The 22,537-nt window shown below is 34.2% G+C and overlaps 2 protein-coding genes and 1 long non-coding RNA gene across 3 annotated transcripts; 1 reads left to right on the forward strand and 2 right to left on the reverse strand.

Annotated features, from left to right (window-relative positions):
• Window positions 1-6,244: 6,244 nt before the first annotated feature.
• LOC131022770 (uncharacterized) lies at window positions 6,245-7,693 on the reverse strand. The gene is made up of 2 exons (XR_009101415.1): window positions 7,171-7,693; window positions 6,245-6,454 (listed from the first exon to the last, which is right to left on the reverse strand). It is a non-coding gene; the product is annotated as an uncharacterized LOC131022770 (long non-coding RNA).
• Window positions 7,694-16,152: 8,459 nt separating this feature from the next.
• On the forward strand, window positions 16,153-18,810 carry LOC131022771 (PAN domain-containing protein At5g03700-like). Its single transcript, XM_057952291.1, has 2 exons — window positions 16,153-16,944; window positions 17,751-18,810. The coding sequence occupies exons 1-2, from the start codon at window positions 16,540-16,542 to the stop codon at window positions 18,750-18,752; spliced, it is 1,407 nt and encodes a 468-aa protein (XP_057808274.1). The 5' UTR covers window positions 16,153-16,539; the 3' UTR covers window positions 18,753-18,810.
• Window positions 18,811-21,548: 2,738 nt separating this feature from the next.
• Window positions 21,549-22,121, reverse strand: LOC131023015 (zinc transporter 1-like). Its single transcript, XM_057952552.1, has one exon. It carries the CDS (start codon window positions 22,119-22,121, stop codon window positions 21,549-21,551), a length of 573 nt encoding a protein of 190 aa, XP_057808535.1.
• Window positions 22,122-22,537: the final 416 nt, after the last annotated feature.

Genomic DNA, 22,537 nt, shown 5'->3' on the forward strand with positions numbered 1-22,537 from the left:
ACATTTCACAAAGTCAAATGAAATATTATCAACCACTAATATAACTCCATCCTGCTCAAAGATCCTGGACCAAACCCTACTTTCCAAAGACGGGCCTGTTTTGAAGTGTTCGGGCCAAGTTTACGTTTTTGGGCTTTCTTTTTTGTTTTAAATGTAATAGATTAGATTTTGGGGTTCCACGAATGGGTCACGAAGAACTTTATTGTTTTAATTCTGTTCTTTGCATGTCGTGGTGTTTATCTCTTATGCTCTTTGCATGATGTTTTTGTCTCTGCTTGTTAATATGTGTTTATTAACTGCGCTTAGACAAGCATGCTAGGTTTATCATTTTCTTAAGCATGTTTTAGAATTCTGCAAGCATGTTTTACATGTTGCGTTCTAGATGAGCATGTTTAGGATTATGTGTTGAGCATGATCAAACATTTTGAAAGAAAAAGACTAAGCTGTATTAATAATTTTATGGATGATTAAAAATCATTTAGATTTCCACAAGCGGTCTCTAGACAAAGTGATTGGCGATGTGAGTAAACGTCCACACCACGCGGCTTACTTCATGTTTGTTCTTTCATAAGTTTGTCAGATGAGGTTTCTATAAAAAATATTTAAATCCATTAAGGTAGTGGGAGTTTTTCACGAGTACTTTAGATCATGGATTTAAATAAGATAACTAAGAAATTAAATTGAATGCGGCATGGTCCGAGTGAGTATGTCAAAATTCAAGAATTTAATTTCAAAGTTAAATTGTGGTTATTTTTTAATTAATTTTATTCTTAAAATTATGTAGACCTCCACATGCGGTCTCTAGACAAAGTGATTAGCAATGTGAGTAAACGTCCACCCCACGTGGCTTACTTCATATTTGTTTCTCATAAGTTTGTCAGAAGAGGTTTCTATAAAAAATATTTAAACCATTAAAGTAGTGGGAGTTATGCAGTAAACGTCCACCCCACGTGGCTTACTTGTGTAATTTTCACTAGTACTTTGGAGAATGGAATTAAATAAGATAACCAAGAAAATTAAATTGAAAGCGGCATGGTCCGAGTGAGTATGTCAATTTCGAGAATTTAATTTTCAAGGTTAAAATGTGGTCATTGCTTAGATATCATATCAAGTACAATGTACAACTCCCAAAGGAGTCCCTTCTTGATGATGATATGGTCTAGTTAAGGTGCCAACTATTAGTTTCTTTTGTCAAAAGGTTAAGTTGACATGGAAATTAAATGACTAGGTGAATAGTCTGGTTGAGGAGTTCGTGTGTAAACGTCCACCCCACGTGGCTTGCACATGGGATTCTTTGAGCGGTTGGAGGTTTCATTAATATTGTTTTATCAAAAGGTTACAATATTATTGTTACGAATTATGTGCTTCATGTTCTTACATGTTTAAATTGTTTACTTTCAGATATGTCTATGTCTCTTATTGTTTATTTATTCTTGCACAAAGTCTTTTAACCGGTCCACATATATAAAATGGAAACGCAGTTTTGGATTTTTATCTTTATCACAAACTAACACAATTTTTGCGTTGCTTACTACTCCACGTTCTTATGGTCCGAACAATAGTCAACTGATGAGAAAAAGGAATTACATAAAAGGTGGCATAAGACGAATAATGTGGCTATATGCTATATTATGAGTATAATGTCACAAACCTTGTAGCTCCAACATCAGGGCATGGATGATGCTATTAGCATCATGCTGAATCTCAAGAAAGTGTTCGGAGAGTCGGACTGAGCTGCTCATTTAAATTTGATGAGAGTAATCTTATTATTTTTATGAGTGAGCACAGCTCAATGCGCGAGCATGTCATGCAAATTTTGACGGACTTGACCTGCTCAGTGGGAGTATCGACGGTGAGGTAAAAGTCGATATTATCCTGAACTCTCTTCCCAAGTCTTTTAATTAAGAACTTCCGCCTCAACGCTGTTATGAGCAAGAAAGATAATACTCTTTTTGAGTTGTTGAATGCTCTAGTTACGGCTAAGGAAGTTGTGGGAAAGAGATGTGCAAGCACTTGTTATTGCCAAAGGAGAGCCATCTTCTTCGTCGAATGACGGGAAGAAGAAGGGTCCAAGGGGCAAGAAAGACAAGGGAAATAGTGGGAGTAGTGGTGTGATAAGATTGAGTATTGGAAATTTCTTCTTTCAATACTCAAGGCAAAGGGTTAAGGTACTTCACTTGCTATAGTAACTGAGACATGTCAGCTCGTTTTCTACTCAGCTGTGAGTAGTGGATAACGAGAGAAACTGATAATGATTGCACCTTGCATGGCTTTTAGGCTGACAAGGAAGCTGAGAAGTGATGAGATGATTGTCTTCATAGGCAACGTGACTAGAGTCGCAGTTGTTGCAATTGGAGACTTGTCTTTAAGTACTAAAGACATAGTTTAGTTTTTTAGAGTTCCTTATCATGTTCCAAAAATTTTGAATAGATGGATCTTATGTCATTTTTGATAGTGGTATTTCTATCATAAGAAATGACAAAGTTGTCTATTCTGGTATTTTTGAACATCTCTCTTCATACTATAACTTGTCTACAAAATACCTTTATATTGCATTTATATCATCGAACAAAAGAAAGAGAAAAGTTAAGGCTAATCTCTCATGAGGATCTTACACATATATTGATACCCTAGAAATAGGTCACATCTATCTTAACAGGATCCAAAGGCTCGCGTCTAAATAAGTACATTGGATTCAATCCTGGTTGTACTATTTCGAACCTGCGAATCCTGTATAGAGGAAAAGATGGAGATCAGGTCATTCATGGCAAAGGGGATAAAGGGCCAATAATGTGTTAGGAATGATATTTTCTGATTCATTGTCAGTGTTTGGGATTCCAACCCAGTTTACTACACCGTGTAATCCCTATATAAAATGGTGTGGTGGAGAGAAGAAATAGGTCACTCTTGGAATAAAATATGTTCGGTGATGAGTTATGTATCTTTGCAATTAGTCCTAAAGAATCAGAAGGTGATTATTAGCAATGACACACGATTCTTAGAAGTGGACTATGTGAGTAATCAGTAATCCAAGTCAGATAGTGTGCTTCAAGAAATTGAAGACATTAGACAGACGATTCCATCAACCAAGCCAAGTGTGCAAGAGTTTTGTACCACAAGACACTGCACGCACTGTTGACACACATGTGCCACCACAGATCCATTGTAGTGAGAGGGTTGTGGGACAACCCGATTGATTTATGTTCTTGGGAGAATCTTTGGATTCAGTCCCTGGTAGTGAATATAAGAGAATCGACCCAGATATCTACTTGGAATTAGTGGAAGACGAGAATGTAGATTCCTGGCACGCCTCAATGGAGCAATCCATTAAGAATATGGGTGTATACTAGAAAATTTTGCTACCAGGAGGCAATAAAGCCTTAGGTTGTAAGTGAGTATACAAGATAATGACAGGCCCGAATGAGCAAGGTCGTAGCTTTCGAAGCTAGACTGGTGGCGAAAGGTTATGCCCAGTGTAAGGGTATAGGTTATGATGATATTTTCGCCAGTGCCATGCTCAGAACATTCGGATCATTTTACCCATAGCAGCTCACTTAAACCATCGAGGTCTGGCAAATGGATGTCATATATATTATCTTGGAAAAGGTAAGGACATCCATGTGCAACAACCTAAAGGTTACGTGAGGGAGGGAGAGAAGCATCTCGTGTCAATCGCTCCTTGTCGTCGGTGATGTGGTTTATCTTGCATTTTATGTAGATAATATCCTCCTAATTGGCGACAATATGGAGCTATTGTCAAGACATAAAATAATGGTTATCCGAACAGTCTCAGATGAAAGACTAAGGAGGTACAGTATACGTCTCTGTGATCAAAGTTATAAGGGATCACTAGAAAAGGATGTTGGGCTTATCTCGAGTGTCTTACATTGATACTGTGAATGCTCGTTTTAGTATGAATACCGCCAAGAAAGGATTGCTACCTTTTAGATATGGCGTTCCTTTATCTAAAGACTATGTCTTAAGATGCCTGTTGAGGTTGATGAAATGAGGAAGATACCTTATGCTTCCGCCGTAGGTAGCCTCATGTATGCAATGCTTTGCACGAGACCTGATATTAGCTATGCAGTTAGCATAGTTGTAAGATATCAATATAGTCCTAGTTAAGGACACTGAACTGTGGTAAATTATATTCTCAAGTCCATGACTAGAGAATAAGGATAATTTACCAGTTAGACAGTTTAGTTCCTTTTTGGATTATACGATTTCGGATTTCCAGGCTGACCGGAACAAAGAATAATTACCTCGAGCTATGTGTTTTCCTTGGGAGGTAAAACCTTTTGGTTTGACCACTACCTCCAGGATCTAAGGGTGATTCCTAATTTGCGTGAGAGCATCACCTTCGTGAAACCTCAAGTGCAGTTGCAAACTCTAAGGAATCTAAGAACCACAAGGGGTCAAACACATGGAGAGTAAGTACCAAGTTATACGATTATTCGTAAATCGAGGTTTTGTGCTCATATAATAAATTCTCACATATTGGAGAAACCTACTCATCTTTTCACAAAAGGTTTATCGCAAATGGTCATTGAAAGATGGGAATGCGATTGATGCCACCCACTTAGGAAACTTTAAGTATAAGTGGGAGAAGTGTTAGGTGATTGGTAAATAGACGCATTGTATACTAAAAGTTTGGTTTAGTATAAGTGGGAGATTGTTGGATTTGTATACTGAAAGCAAGAACGTTTTATGCCTGTATACAATGATTCCTGTGTTCCCTATTTTATCTCCTATCTGATTGGGTTCATGATTGCATATGCATGTTCTTTATCTCTATATAAGTAGATTATATGGTGTGTTGTAGATCACAGAAGACCATATAATTGGAATAACCTTAAGAGATATAATATAATCACAGCCGAAATAACTCTAGGACAAGTTATTGGTTTAGGCTGCGGTATAGATGGAAGTAGTTTGTCTTGACTACTTATCTATACTGGTACGTCATAACGTATTGATAGGACCACAGTGAGATGTATTCTTCTATCTGACTTAAGTGAAGAATCAAGATCTCGGTAACTTATATGATCTTAATGCTAATAAGATTTCAGATATATATGTTGATTCGTTTATCACTTTGATTTACTATGAGCAAGAGTTATATAGTAACTTGAGTACTCTATATCTTGGGTGATAGCGGTTAATATATGATATTTGATTATCTGTATTAGTATCTCGTATCCGTATAGGATAATGACATCCCCTTAAGGAGCTCAATAATGTTTATTGCGCTAAACCCTGCAGATTGATTAAATTCAGGCGCAATAATAAGGTTTGAGTGGTACTGCTTAAGGATTACAAAGAGATTAATTAATTAAGGCTGTCAGAGCTCTAATTAATTAATGGATGTCGGATATTTTAAATACGAGGATTTAATAAGTCTAAATACAAGCCCCGACTCATCACCGACAATAAATGGGTAAGTCAATATTGGTTCTCTAGTGGAATGAACTGATATTTATAAATTAATTATGGTCTGGGCTGACCATAGATAAATTAATTTATTTGAGGCCCATCTTTATTCCTTGTATCTGGTCCCTGGACTGGCCCAATGTCTCCTAGCCCAAGTAGAGCTAGAAATCGCCCCCTACCATATTGGCGCCCCCTCTCTCTGTTCTGTATTATATAATACAGCTGTCAGCTCTCAGGAAATACACACTGATAAAATATTAGGGTTTTGGAGAGCTGTGGGGCGCAGGGAAACGTGTGGAGCTTTATTTCTCTCTTGGGACTTTCATAAAACGTTGTCCATCCAACGGTGAAAGCTGAGCGGGATACAGTTCAGAAGATCAGAGCTGGAGTCAGATTTTTCGCAGGAAATCAAGTTCTGGCAGTTTCAGGAGAACGGCCATAACTTCCTCCACAGAACTCCGATTCAGGCGAAAAAAGCGGCCACGGAAAGCTCTCTCGAAGACGAAGAAGTCTTATGTCTGGGCAGAATACGATTTGAGGACGTTTGAGGCTTCAAACGAAGGCTTGAAGCTGACTGGTCTGTTAAGCTGCGAGTTTGACGAATTCTTCTGAATTCTTCAGGTATTTCGGAACTCCAACGTGCAGCACTTAAATTCATAGGAGCATGTTAGGATTAATCGTTGTATGATAAATTAATAATAATCCAAGAAACGATCATCGGGCAAACGGAGCATTAATTCAATTTAATATTCCTTCACAAAGCATCAAAATTTTCTTTTGCTGTGAGTAGTGATGTATTCAAGTAAGGAAATGATACAACACAAAAGGCCACCACAAATTACTACGGATTGTTAAGTTAACATTCAGATAAGTTACCAACTCCAGATCACAAATCATATTCTTCAGAATCCTTTGGGCCGGCTCAACAAATAAAAATATAGCTCAGAAAGATGGAACTGGAAATAGAAATAGAATCATACCTGGTTGAGAGGCACTTTGAATTCCTCGATGGCGAATTTCGGAACTAAAATATAGAGAAAGAAAAGGAATTAAACAACTAACAATTCAATAAAGCTTAAAACTGATTCTTGACATATGTGTAAAGAATAGAAGAAAAGTATAATATTGTGATAAAAACAACAATGCCTGCAAGATTTCAAACAACAGTGATAAAATACCTCAAAGAATTACACAAAATTACTTGTTTCTTCATATTTCATTAATTTTTTTTTCAAATAACCAACAATTGTTCACCATACAATGAACAAAGAAATATCTTTATGAACCATACCATCGAATTACTTATTGAAACTTCATTCTATCTAATATACGGAATTTTCATTTCCTCTACTGATACTATTTTCACTATTTGTTTCTCCATTTGAATATTGAAATTGAAAACTGTGATTTAGGACCTTCAATCCATTATAGCACGCTGAATATATTATCTCTATTTAATATCAACAGTGAAAACTTCAATGCATGACTTTCAGAGCCGATTAATCATTCGAACTAACAATTTTATAGCTTATAAAGTTTCCATTGTTATCAATCAGTAAATCTTTCCAAAATTTGATATTTCTAATTGAGCACTAATCATAGTAAAATCAAATGTAATATTTCCTAGCATAATAACTTTCCATTGTTAAACTTAATCCCTAAAAATTGATTGATCATTGAGGGAAAGGTAAATCTTTCCGAAATTCAGCGCTACTCATAATCAAGTGTAATCTTTCTTACCATGGAGAATACCGGCGGCGAATCAACGGAAGTGCAACGAAATTGGGGTTGGGCAGCCTGGGGCTTGGAACGGGCCATCGGCGACGGGGGTGAGGATGGATTTGGGGACGAAATTAGGGCGTGGGCAACCGAGCGTCGCCGTCAGCTGTCTCCGATGGCTAGACTTCGGGTGATGAATGAGCCCGTCCATGAAGACACAGTCGTTTGGGGCGGCAGTTGAGAGAAGGAGCTGGCGGTGGGAGAGAGACCGATGAGTAGGGTTTCAGGTTTAAAGATTTGAAAAATAACACGCAAGTGTGTGCAGAGGAAGGGGCGGTGGCACTGACTTGGGGCTGGACTACGGCAAATTGAAGCGAGGGAGGGAGAGTCTGGTGTTGAAACGGGGAAAGGAGAAGGGGGCGGGGTGGGACGGCGAGGCAGATCGCAGCGGTGGGAGGAGCGGGGCGCGGTGGGGAAGGGGAGAATCGGATGTGAGAGACGGGAGAAGGGGAATTGGGGTAGAGAAATGTTAGATTTGTGTTTTTAAAATAATATACTTATGTGGAATTATATTGCCACGTCAGCAATACAGAATTGAGGTAGAAGTTTTAAAATTGCAGGCATTTTAAATCTTCAATTCTTAGATATGCCACATAGAACCTAGAATTAAGGAAAAGATCGTATTACATAATTGATAAGTGAAGGATAACGGAAACAAAATATAATAATTCAAACGAAAATAGATCATTAAAGAAAAAGAAGTGAAATAAGAGAATGGAGAGAGAAAATAGTTTAATTTGTAAATTTAAATTTTAATATTTTTATTATTTTAAATTTATTATATATCAAATTAAAGCTAATCTTATGATCTTTAATTTGATATATATTGAATATTTTATTATTACTCACATTATATAATATTCAAAAAGAAAGAAAGAAAAAGGTAGAAGAAAAAAGAAAAGAAAAGTTTGAATTGAGAAAAAAAAAACAAGAAACTGCCGAATATCTTGTATAAGTAAGTGGAGATATATTTTAATAACTGAAAAATTTAAAATAACTATAATTTTAAATTTTAAATTATGGCGAGAAAAAATAGCCGTTAAACTGATTTTTTATATAATATAGGGCAAAGGTGCAGATTAGTCCCTGAACTCGACCCCCCTAGAGCGTTTAGCCCCCTATACTCGGTCAAGGCGCGTTGACCTCCCTGAACTCCTGAGAAAAAGGTGCAACTAAACCCACACACTTAACGGCCGATAAGTGCCGTTTCTTCATATTTTTTTTTCAATCTTCAAGGTTTTGAAACAAACTTGTTTGCGCCGGCAGCAGCTCTGCCCTTCCCTCCACCCCTTCTGCCGCCGTGATCTCCGGCGAGGAGCGACATCTCCTTATCACAAAACAAAGCCGCCGGTTAGTCCGTCTCGACCGGAAACAACAGCGCAGCAGCAACTTATAATTCGATCATCATCTCTAGCCTTACTTGCCAGAGCTACGCTCGCTTTCAAGGCCAATGCCGCCATGTCCTCTGCTTGGAGGCGCACGTTCTCCCACGCCAGCAGCAGCTCGAAATACATCTCCCCAGACTGTAGCACCTCGTTGCCGCCCATGTCCGCCGCAAACTCGCCGAACTCTATCTCGTCGGAGCAGCCATGTCCTCCGTTTGCAGGCACACGTTCTGCCACGCTAGCGGCAGCTCGAAATAGATCTCCCCAGGTTGCAACACCTCGTCGCCGCCCATGGCCGCCGTGAACTCGCTGAATTCCATCTCATCGGGCTGCATATGAAGCAATCGAAATCTCGCGGCAGCAATAGCGAAACCCTAACCGGCCAAAGAAATTCTTGCTCATCAACAGCGCGCCTCTGGATGCTGGCACGGTGTTCTTGGTCATGGCTGCTCTCAGGATCATGTCTGAGTCTGGCAGGTTGAAATCTGATGCCCTCACTTGTTTGATCCAGGTTAAGATCTCGTTTGAGAGGATTAACGCGTTTCTTCTGGAAGACGAGCTCAAGCAAGGCGACATTCATTAAGTTTGTTTCAAAGCCTTGAAGATTGAAAAAAATAATAAAAAATGAAGAAACGGCGTTTATCGACCGTTAAGTGCGTGGGTTTATTTGCACCTTTTTCTCAGGAGTTCAGGGAGGTCAACGCGCCTTGAACGAGTATGGGGGGCTAAACGCTCTAGGGGGGTCGAGTTCAGGAACTAATCTGCACCTTTACCCTATAATATATAGATTAACTCTATAATCAATTATGCAACATCTCACCACCACCCAAACTATTTGAACCCAACATCACCGCACGTAGACGAGATTGAACCCAAGACCTCTCATAAAGGAAAGTCTTTGGGTGCCTCAACTTTACCACTAGAGCAAGGCCTCATCGACCTTACTCACAAGTCTTTGGGATTGAACCCAAAACCTCTCACAAATGAAAGCCTTTGGGTGCCTATGTGGCATTCTACATTCAAATATTTTGAAAATTCTCCCTTCTTCTTCATTCTCATTTTTTCACAAGTCACATCTATTACCCCATATTGATTTTTAATCAAATTTCATCTTGACTAAAATTTTTATAAATACATGTGTAGTATCTCATCATTTATATATTTGCACCATCAATTTAATTTAGTCAATTAACTTTTAGTTGGCAAAATAAATGGTTAAAATTTTTGTTAAAAAATTAATTTAATTTATCTAATATATTACTTTGGCCAATAATTAAATTTATTGAATAATGTGAGTCTATATATTAAAATAATGAATTAATAAATTTGATTTTCTTATATTATTTATATTTTATTAAGGGTTAATTGCCAATAAAATACTGAACTTTCGTCTAATTCTAGTTTTGCACACAAACTTTGAACTGTAGCGTGAAAATTACTAAACTTTAGATTTTATCTGATTTTGCTACTAATCCAAATTCCGGTCAAATATCATGCTAATATGGCGTGCCAATATTTGACGAGACGTATTTATTGTTAATTTCTTATTTAAAAAAAGAACACTAATATATTAAATCAAATAATAATTTTTTTTTATTCTCAAGTTTAAATCATTTTTTTTCTAGTTCACTATTACACAACTGATTACTCCAATATATAAAATAGAAGTCATTCAAATAGCATAAATAAATATAGTTTATAAAAAAATAATCCTTAGATAATGAAAATTTAATAAACTTTATTACTTAGCCAAATAATTTTTTTTATATATTAAGTTATTGATAAGTAAAATGTTCTTTGGCTGACATACTTAAATTCGAAGAATCCTCTTACTATTATTGAATTTATTCAATTAATTAATTCAACTAAAAAAATACTATTATTTTATTTGATATATTAAATTATTGACAATTTGAGTTATTTGATTTGTGTTCTTTTTTATTTAATACGTCACGTCAAAATTGGCACACCATATTATATATTAGCTTGGTATTTGGCCGGAATTTGGATTAGTAGCAAAATCAGATAAAATTAAAAGTTTAGTAATTATCACGCCACAATTCAAAGTTTGTGTGCAAAACCAGAAATGGATGAAAGTTCAGTATTTTATGGGCAATTGACCCTTTTATTAATTCTATAATTCAACATTTAGCTTTACTATGTTTTAGCATATGTAAAATATATATAAAATTCAATTTATAACAATAAAATGATGCAATTTGAATCTCATATTGATTTTTATGATATTTTTTTTAATTCATAACCTAAACAAACGTATGCAATTTTTATTAAACAAGTTTTGAATCCAAAATCTTTTTTCATAAAGCTTTACAAATTAAAATCTAAATTGAATAATATATTTTGTAATCTTCGAACCAAATTTTAAATTACACGTCAATTTTTCATATTAGACTTCACAAATTGAAAATCTAAATAAAATGATATAATTTGAATCTCACGTCATTTTTTGTCATTCTATTAAGATATAACATAGTATATTAGTTTACGCAAAGCAAATCAAATTGTGTAAGCGTATATATCAATCTTTTTAGTAAATTTATATGTCAATTATACCTAAACCTTTTTCTTTCTTATTTTTCTAAAATCTCCAATCTCACATCAACTTTTTGTGAAATTTCATTAAATAAAAATCTATACTATATTAAAACATCAGTTTTCAATTAGAAATTGATTTCAAATCAATTTGAAATTGATTTGAATGACAATTTTGATAATACTTTTAATATGAAGGTTACAAAAAATTATTAACACCACTAACTCATTTCACACGTTCACACTAATTCAACAAAATATATTACTCCTCTCTCTTCTCTCTTTTAAAACACTATTCAAATACTATTCAAATATATTTATTCAATTTGATTTTCTTTTAAATTCATCAACTTTAATTTATAAAAAAATATTCAATATGGATGTTAAATTAAAGATAATGACGATATCTTTAATTTGATGTAAAAATTATAAAAAATAAATTTAAAACCAATAAGTTATTATAGTTTAAAGTCACCAAATAATTTTTTTCTCTCTCCTCTCTCTTCTCTCCTCTCTCATTTCTCATTTTTTAAAATTCACGGTTCTTTCATTCCTTTTTCCATATTTTTTTATTTTATTTTTTATGTTTTTACTATAGATCAGTATTTTTTATATTTTACTATTTATATTTTTATTATATCAGTTTAATACAATTACAATGATGAAACTTATATTTGTTCATTTTAGAAATCTTTAGCTTAAAAATATTTTTTTAAAGGTCAACTTTATATTAATATAAATTTGTAGATAAATAACTAATATATAGTATATCTTAAAAATCGAATTTTTAAGCTTCAAAATTACTCATTGGAAAATCAGTAATTAGAGAACCATTATCGATTTTCTTTAAAAATAAAAAATAAAAGTAAATTGAAGAGTTTAATTTTTTAGTAGCACATTTATTTAAATTTACGTAAATTGTATACATTTTATTTTGGAAAATGAACGACACATATCTCATGTTAAACCCTTTATTTTTTCACTTTCCAATTGAAAAAAAAATGTATACATTGTAACTTTATTTTAAAATTTGAGCATAAACAAAATGACCTCATAAATATGCATTCGAAAACTATATTAAACTACAGTTATACTATATGTAAATAAATAGTTTTGTACATCTTAGAATATTATATGATCCATAATGATACTCATTATCATCTATACTTGCTTTTGATATTTCATAATTTATTTATTTATAAATTTATACACATTATCAATTAAATCAATTAATTGCTATTTCAATAATTGAAAATTCGAATGTTTTCAGATTGATATTTTTATTGAGATTATATTGTGAATAATTTATTTTTTATTGAGATCATTTATGTTTATATTTACTTATATATATATAGGGTTGAGTTCAACAAAGAATTATCTTTTTCGAGAGAACGAATAAATCTATATATTTTACGAACAGATCAACATAAGTAATGAACAGACGTATTTAGTAAAAATATAGAAAAACTCGCCACCAGCAGGATTCGAACCCGGGGCAAATTGTTGTTCATGCGGTACATTGATCTGTTCATTAAAATTATAGATCTGTTCGTTTATATTTTACGACTTCTCTATTCTCCACAATATTTAGCTTCTCTGTTGAACCCTTCTCTCTCTCTCTCTCTCTCTCTATATATATATATATATATATATATATATATATATATATATATATATATTATGTTTAACATTTTTATTTATTTATTTAAATTATCGTTCAATTTCGATGATGATCGTGCATCGCACGAGCGGGCACATACTAGTTTATATAAAAAGGCAATCTATTTTAACTCTCAACAAATATTTAACATATAATTGACGAAAATTGTTGAAATTATTATAGTTTGATCTGTATCATCAATTTATTTTGATCAAATAAATTAATTAAAAAATAATTTATATAAAGATCATTTTCTATACTATAATTATAAATAATATACAATAATAACTAATAATGATTTTCCATCAAATTTGGACGGTCACACGTATGGGAAGGTTAGGAAACAATAAATTATGCGTACCTACTAATTATTGTGAACTAGTATGTCCTCCCGCGCGATGCACGGGTCACAATATATTTATTTATTTTTAAACTTTTAAATTATGTAATAATGTAAAATTTTCATTATTTATGAATTAGATCAATTGGCAACAACAAAAATCATGTTAATTTAAATATTAATAACATTGTTATCAACTTAATTATTATAATATTAAATTCAATGAGTATTTTATACTAATTGAATACGTATAATAATTATTAAATTTATAGATTGCAAAGCAAATAATTTAAATAAATCTCATTGATTAAACAAATAACACTAAATCATCAATATAACAAAATTAATCACCGTAATTTAATATAACATTTCTTGGCTCTTAAAATTCTAAATTGTATTATTATTATTATTATTATTATTATTATTATTATTATTATTATTATTATTATTATTATTATTATTATTATTATTATTATTATTATTATTATTATTAAAAGTTCATATTTAAATAGCCCAAAATTAATTTAAATATTAAGAAAAATATGAATAACATAAAAAAAAATATAACAACAAATATGTTTATATAAATAAGTAAATAATCTGTACACATAATTAAATAAATCTATATAATATTTTTATTATAATATTAAGATACATAACTAACTTTTTATTTGCAAACTAGAAAAAAAATAAGGAATTAATACTAAAAAACATCGAATCGGGCCATTCGTTCTGCTAAAATGTGGATTAGAAAACTCACAATAATAATCTTCAGACTTCATATGAATGCATTGATTCTGTGTGTCAGTCCAATTCCAATTGGAAACCCCCCAAAATAGCGGTCGATTTTGGTGTTTCCGACGATAAATAAGGGAGCAAGTGCAAAAGTAATTGCGATAGAAAATGGGTTTGCAGCGGCGGATAGAGATTTTACGAAAGACGACGACTACGACGCTGCAGCTGGAGAGAGAGAAGAAAGGGAGAGGTATCACTTGTTGGGTTGGGCACCACCACAAAAACAAAGCTCACTAATACTTTACATTCAAATATACAATTGTTTAGCTCTTGGGTTGGGCTAAAAGATGTAAATATTATGGGAAACATCATTTTATATTCCTTTCTTTAGCATAACACCATTTTATATTATTAAGGTTCAATTATTTTACAATTGTACCCTAATATATATGAAAAATTATACTCCATCCTTATATTATTAAGGTTCAATTATTTTACAATTGCACCCTTATGCTTCATTCGTTCATGAAAAAACTTTCAATTTTTTCTTTTTGAAACGTCCACCAAAAAATTTTCTCCTTATTTTTAGACAATACGCACGCCGCTTATAAATTATAAATACTTCATTTACCTTTACTATTCACATTTTCACTATTTTTAATTATTTCTAATACATTCAACAATTTTTTTAAAAAACTTGTATCACTCTTTCCTAAGAAGATAGAGAGCCTATCCGTCCAAGTTTCCAATTTCATCGTTATTGATTTAGAAAAATGATGATGCAATGAGGTAACTGTTTAAGGTGGGATTTTGGTGTCAAATTAATTTTAGACTATAAATTTGATTTGAGATGTTTGTAGTTTATGTGAAGGAAATAAAATTATGAAAGGAAAAAGAGATAAAAATAGTGAAAAAATTGATGAGAGAAGAAAGAGAAAAAATGGTGGGAAAAAATAGAGGGAGAAAACTCCTCTTTTATATACTTATATAGATTCATATTAAAATTAATACAAATTTCCTTCTCCCTAGCTGCATTAAAACTACTGTAATATAAAAATATTTAAATTTAAAATAATTATAATTAAAAAATAATGTAAAATTTTTTTGAAAGGAAAAAAATGACAACTACGTATTTTTTCACCAATAAACGGAAACAAAATGAAAAAAAAGTACAATGTTCTACATTAGAGTGAACAAAAATTAATTTTGACACTTTAAACGATCATAACTTGTTTATTTTGAATTTAATTTTATAATTTTTACGTCAAATTAAAGATCTTTTCATAATCTTTAATTTAGTATTCATATTGAATATTTTTTTCATGAATCGAAATTAATAATTTTTCAAAAATAACTAAAATAAAGAAAAGAAAAAAAAGATAAAAAATTTGTAGGGAAAAATTATGAGGAGAGAGAAAAATTGGAGGTAAAAAAACTCTTCTTTTATAATTTTTATTTTATTATCTAAGTTTACAACATGATTTAAATTGGACCCTCGAATCATTGCAACTTTACAAGTGTGGTAGTCTTCAATCGGAGTGCCCAATACTTTTTGGCCCATAATTCCACTCATTTTTAAAATGTACTATATTCATATTCTCGTGAAAATACAAGGCCCGTTCTCAAAATTGTTGAATGTAATTATCTATCATTATATATTTATATATATCACAAATTAACAATAATCCACGTCATCATTACGCCAGACAAGCATCATAGCATCCCACGTGGCATCCAATATCCTGATTTTAAGGGGCCACCCATTCACTAATTCGCATGCCCCCCACCTAAAACAGCACTCATTTTGTCAATTAACCAAATCTATAAATTTCAAAAATAAGTATACAAAAATCTTACTACCCCATCGGATATCATTTCAGTCTATTCAAAATAAAAATACGACATTATTTCAATCTATTTAAAATATACTCAAAATAAAGATATCTCAAAAGCATATCATATGAATGATCTATCAATTAGGATTCAACTAACTATGTTCATTTACTCTAAATACCACAAGGCGAATCACGACACACGATTTAAAGAAGGATTTTGACTTTAGAAAACACGAAATATGCTCCAATGGACATAAGGTGGAATAGAATACAACAACTTCTCAATACATTCAAAGCGTACCATCTGAACTCTATTTATTACGACTCAACTAACACGAACATTTACTTTAAGTATGCACAAAATTACGACGAACCACGACACACGGAAGAGAAAAAAAGGAAAACACAAAAGATGCATGCCCTAACGGACATGAGATGGGGATCAAATACAACATTATTTCAATATATTCAAAGCATGCCATTTAAACTCTATTTATTACAGACTCAACTCAACGAACGTGAACATTTACTCTGAATATGCATAAATTACAATGAACCACGGAAGAAAAAAAGGATTTATGCGTAGAAAACATGAAAACAAAAACTCTCCAACACTAATTAGTAGGGACATCACTGTGTCACTACAGAGTGTAAATCCATAAATAAAGCATTCATACAATTAAATTAAGGCAGATAGAAGCTTTTAAAGGAGCAGTTATATTTTATAATTTATACTACTACTACTTTCCATGGAGCACCTTCTTCAACCTTAATTAGCTTTTTTTGTCCCTCAAAAAAAAAAAACAAATCTGAGACATTGTCATGAAAATCCATGTGTTAGCTCTGCTCATCACCATAAACCTCGTAACCGATGAATCTGTGTCTGAATCCGACATCACCACCGGCTATCAAGTCACTCTCGCGGTTCCGACCGATTACGCGAGAGGGTTTGTGGGGCGAGCTTTTCTGATCAAAACCGATCACAATCCGCCGAATTTTAGGGCGGCGATTAGCGTGGAAGCCATTGAAGAAGGAGAGACGAACAAGTATTGTTGCTCTTTAGATGTGTTTCTGGGCGAAGTGAGAGTGTGGAGCTCAGCCCATTTCTCCAGATTCTACGTCGATGAGAAATGTGTTCTTCAACTCACTGATTTGGGGGATTTGAGATTGAAGGCCAAAAATGAGAGAGTTGGTTGGAAAAGTGGGACGTCCAAACAAGGTGTTAAGGTAAATCTTTATGTTGTGTAATTTCTTGATTATCATTTTGTTTGCAACTTCGTCTTTGATTTTTCTATTATTCTTAAAAAATACTTCCAACTTTGACCGTATCAATAGATTTTCAGCCCAAACATACAATTATTACAAGGGCGGTCGCAGAAAAAAAATCCTTGATAATGTTGTGATTTTTTAATTTTGAATTCGAGATTTTAGGAAGACAATTTTTCTATAATTCAGATTGATGATAAGAGCTTTTGAATAAAGTTTCACATAAAAAATTAATAATTTTATAATATTATATACAAATTAATTAATAATTTTATAAGAAGTGAAAAAATCTTTATGGGGGCTTAAAACCAACCCCCCACATCTTATTATGCCTACCCCGGGTTACAAATATAGTCTATAGTTATTTCTGTTTCTTAGATTCGAGCCCAAGTCAAAAATAAAAATAAAAATAGTTGAATGATTGATTTCTGTTGGTTGAAAATTTGACTTTAGCTATAAATTGAACAATTGTGAGTAATACATAATCTCTTCATCCTATTCATAATAGCTTACTTTCATTTTTCGTCTGTCCCATTGATAATGCTATGTTAAAAAAAAATTCTTTCACAAAAAATTGTGGCTCCACCACTTTCTGTCACTTTTGTCCTTTAATCACTCTTCTAATAATCGTGTTGAACAGTAATAAGCCATTATACGTGGGACCGAAGGAGTATTATATTTGTAATAACATAGTATGGTTAAAGTTCGGGCTATTTTTGAAGAATAACCCTTGATTTTTTTGGGTGTTTAATATTGTGTTAGTGCAGAGATTGAGTTTGTTGAGAACTGGGAATTTGGTTCTTGTTGATGAGATGGGATTGATTAAATGGCAGAGTTTCAATTTCCCCACTGATATTATGGTTTGGGGGCAGAGATTAAGTTCTAAGACAAGATTAACCTCTTTCCCTCCAAATTCAACCTTCTTTTACTCTATGGAAATTAAGGATGACAAGATTGAGTTATTTTTGAATTATGGGAAATCCAAGTATTCTTATTGGGAATATAAGCCTATTGGTGGAAGAAACATCACATTCGTGGAGGTGTCCTCTTACGGTCTCGAAATATTCAACGGGAAGCATAGATACGATCAGATCAAATCGATTGCAACGTCTTTGGATCCTTTAAGGTTTCTTTCTCTAGAAAACAACACGGGGAATTTAAGAATGTACCATTACTCGGAGGAGAGGGGGAAATTCGAGGCTTCCTACCAAGCGCTCAACTTCACTTGTGATCTCCCCTTACCATGCGGACCTTACGGCATCTGCATGCCGTCGGGCTCGTGCTCGTGCGTCCGTCTCACCGCCGGCGCCTGCAACGAGGCGAGGGTGTGTGGAGGAGGACACTCGGAGATGGTCGAGCTGCAGGGCGTTGTGAGCGTGCTCACAAGCGATTCTTATAAGGATGGGGTTGGAAAGAAGGAGTGCTCGCGTTTTTGCAATGAAGACTGCACGTGTGTGGCCGCTCAGTATGTCGAGGAGGAGACCGGGGAAGAAGAAGATGGAATTGGGAGTTTAGGGAGGTGTTTCTTGTATGAAATTGCAAGAGGGATTAAGACAATTGAGAGAGGGAATTATAGAGTTGCATATATGGTTAAGGTGAGGAAAGGGGTGAACGATGATCATGGTAAGAATTTTGGGTTGAAAAAATGGGTGATAATTGTGGTGGTAGTGGTTGATGTGTTTGTTATTTTGATTGTTTTGGGTGGCGTTGGATATTATTTTTTTGGGAAGAGGAAAAGGAATTTGGCGGTTAGAGAGCAAGCAAGTTAGTTTATCACAATTTATGATTTTTGAAAAAAAAAAAAAGAGAGAGAGAGAGAGAGAGAGAGAGAGAGAGAGAGAAAAAAGATAGTGGGGATGATGGAGAGTTTCATTTTTTCAATTATTATTTATTTGTGAATTGTGATAGTTTTGGTAAACGAAAACAAGTCTACATGTGCAATGAACTTGAGGTTATTTGAATTTGTTATCTAAATGTATGAGTTCGAGCTTTATAAGAAATTAAGAATCAATCGTATTCTTATGTTTATGATAACAAGAAATATACCTATATAACTGGCGGCGGCCTTTTTTTTCTTCGTCGAAAAAAATCCTAAAATTGATTGATTTTTTTAAAAGCCATGCTAATGATTTGCAGCCTACATTAGTCAAATTAAATAAATTTAGAATTTTCATTTTATTAAAATTTCAATTTCAGTACCTTTTGGGCTTTAATTGAATAGTTTATGGTTATTGGATCTAAAATAAAAGTGGGCCATTATAAATGTACAAATGGGCTTTCTTTTTGCAGTTTGGACCAAAAAATGCAGAGAATTCGCATTCACCTTTTGGGCCCAGCGCATTTAGTTTTCAGTAATCGGATTTAACGTTCATTTTTAATGGTCTAGAAACTGCACAAAATAATTTAATGTTGGGTGATTGATCTATTCGTTGCCCATATTTTATTCTTTATAGTCTTTTATTAAAAATAATAATAAAAAATTTATAATTTTATCCTATATTTATTGCTTCAAATTAAATTAACTTTGTTATAAATTAACAATTTCATTTAAATAAATGTGAAAAATAAATATGTATAACTCTCAATCGTAATATGAAAATATTTATAACTCTCAATCGTAATATGAAAATATTTATAACTCTCTATCATAATATGATAAAGAAATACATTTATGCAGATATAAAATTTGTAAAGAATTATATAGTCCACAACTCAAAATTTTGAGAACAATTACAGATTAATTCTGAGATTAGTGTGAAGAGGGCGTTCACGTTTCCCGCTACGAAGAATTTTGGCTTAAAAGTTAACAGTGATTCTTCTTTGCGACGATGAGAAAAGTTACCGATATAAACCTTCGTCCACTCAATTCACTCAATTCAATCAGGGTCATAAAAACTAAATCATAGAAGAATGGAAACCAGAAATTCATACCAAAAAGAGGTGGTCTTGGGTACACCCAGGTGTACCCAACACCCGAGTTGACCCTTACCCAAATTCAGGCCCGCATTCTGATCCAAACCCGCATTCTGACTCAAATCGTGTAATTATACAAATGACATTGCGTATAAATGACACTATAACATTGTAAATGACTCTGTGTATAATTGACACTATTAAGAAATATAATGATACTTCCTATAATTGACACTATAAGATTGTAAATGACCCTATAATATTTTAAATAACACTATATGATTGAAAATGACACTATAACATTTTAAAATGTTACAGTGTCATTTATATAATTGAATAGTGTAAATTATAAGCAGTGTCATTTGTATGACTGAATAGTATCATTTACACGATTTGGGTCAGGATGCGAGTTTGGATTAGCATGTGGGTCAAGATTTGGGTACGGGTCAATTCGGGTGTACGGTACATCCGGGTGTATAGGAGATTTTGTGTACTAAAAATATCCTAACTACTGACAATTTGCCAACTTGATTCCTAAAAATACGATTTTTTTTAAAGGAAAAACATCACTCTTATTCATATCACGACGTACAATGCCTATGAGACAGGACGAGCTCGTTAGACTATGAGCACAACCCGATTAGCTTCTCTATTAGCGTGCCGAAATCAAATACCACCTCTAATGCATTCCAATTAAGCACAAAAATAGCATGCTTCAAATTAAACAAAAAAAAAATCGGAAAAACATCGGCAAGAACAAGAATTACCATTACTTTTTAAGTTAGGATTCTTTGCAGCAGAGAGCGCGTATGCCTTCTTCGCGCCAATCTCATAATTAATCGGTGGTTTTTTTCATGTGGTTTTGGAAATTTGTGTTGGGGGCTATACACTTTTTTTGCATGGTTTATATCTCCATAACATGTTTTTTTTTATATGATAGGGGCTATAAATATTTTCCAATTACGATGAAGGATTATGCATGTTTGTTCTTTCAGATTTACTTAAATAAAATTGTTAATTTATTATAAATTTAATTTAATTTGAGCTATGAAGTATAAGCTAACATAATAAATTTCTAATAATAAGGGTTAATGGCGTGTAAATTACCAAACTATTTCCAAATTCTGGTCTAAATACTGAAATTCAAAGTGTATCATACAAATTCCTACACTATTGATTTGATCTGATTTAGGTACTCCGCAAATTTTTCGGCGAAAAATTGATGACATGGACAACTGGAAGTCCTATGTGGATACACCGAGCCTGATGACATGGACAACTGGAAGTCCTATGTGGATACACCGAGCCTGATTCTAAACACAGTCGTTTTATTAATTAAAAATGTCATTGTTTTTTATTTAATTTTCCCACACGTTTTAATTTGACCACACTTTTTTACTTAATTTGACCTAACCCCTACCTCCATTACTTTCTCTCTCTCTCTATTCCTTCAACACTCACGCACACGGCACACCTCTCAGATGTCTCCTTCCTCAACCAATCGCCGCGCCCCTCAATCTCCGGTGAGGCCGGACGGCGTTGGCTTCCCTCCCTGTCGCCTCTTCCTTCTCGGCTCTCTTCTCCGGGGACTGTAGCAGCGGTGAACCGCTGCCACCAACTCACTCCCTGACTCAACCCCAAGCGCGGGACCCTCATATGAACAGAGTCCGCTCGAGACTCTCCCTCTCTACAGAATCGCACCCAACACCTGCCAGCCACCACTGCCCGGAGTCTTGCAACTCTCTGATCTGGGCGAAGTTGCCAGCCCACGAAGTGCTGCTTCTTTCCTTGGTGACGGCGGTTGCCATGGCGATGAATCCCGAGAAGGGGAATTTGGCCCATGGGGTGTGGCTGATGCAAGAGGATGTCAGACTGCGGAATGCGTCGAGGAGAATGTGGACGAATCCCGTCGCCAGCACGACGCCGCTGGCGAAGGCCTTGACCATCAGGAATATGTCATTTTCGGGGCAGAGAACGAACAACTTCCGGCCGAGGAGCGGGAAGTTGATGCCCGTGGTGAGGATCGAAGCAATTGCTACCAGTTTCAGCTTTAGGGCTTCGCTCTTGTTGCCTTCCTCGGCTTCGGTGTCGTAGCTCATGCAGTCGTCTGCGGCCGCTGAGGCAGCGGCTGAGACAGCCATGAGGAAGATTATTTTGTGAGCAGTGGCCATGGCGCAGAGTGATCTGAAGTGGGGTAAGAGTGTAGAGTCCAATATATCTTCCATATCAGTAATTTGATTTCAGTATACATCTGAAAGTTCCTCTCGTTGTGGTGTTTTGTGTGTCGTGAGTGTGTTTTTGTGTGTGCGTGTTTTGTTGAGTCGAAGATGGGGGTCAGAGGGAGATTCGGCAGTGGCCGACGGTCGGCGTCAGCTACTGCCGCTGGATGAGAAGGGAGAGGGAGGGGGTGTTGTGTGTGAGTGTGTGTGATGTTGAAGAAGAAAGGGGATCCAGTCGACATTAATTTGCCAGCGCAACATTAATTTGCCTGGACTTGGTGTGCTGGGATCCAGTCGGATGCCACATGGACGCCAACATGGTTCCAGCGCAAATACCAAAAATACCCTTGCCGGAAATTGGCCGGAGTACCTAAATCAGATCAAATCAATAGTGTAGGAATTTGTATGATACACTTTGAATT

The sequence above is a fragment of the Salvia miltiorrhiza genome, chromosome 4, assembly GCF_028751815.1.
Source record: "Salvia miltiorrhiza cultivar Shanhuang (shh) chromosome 4, IMPLAD_Smil_shh, whole genome shotgun sequence".
In the NCBI taxonomy this organism is placed as follows: domain Eukaryota; kingdom Viridiplantae; phylum Streptophyta; class Magnoliopsida; order Lamiales; family Lamiaceae; genus Salvia; species Salvia miltiorrhiza.

What these genes read in the sequence shown, in the direction of transcription:
- LOC131022771 (XM_057952291.1), top strand. Translation starts at nt 16,540, where the DNA reads ATGAAAATCCATGTGTTAGCTCTGCTCATCACCATAAACCTCGTAACC. An exon ending in CGTCCAAACAAGGTGTTAAG is followed by an intron (nt 16,945 to 17,750) that starts GTAAATCTTTAT and finishes GTGTTAGTGCAG; the next exon opens with AGATTGAGTTTGTTGAGAAC.
- LOC131023015 (XM_057952552.1), bottom strand. Translation starts at nt 22,121, where the DNA reads ATGGAAGATATATTGGACTCTACACTCTTACCCCACTTCAGATCACTC.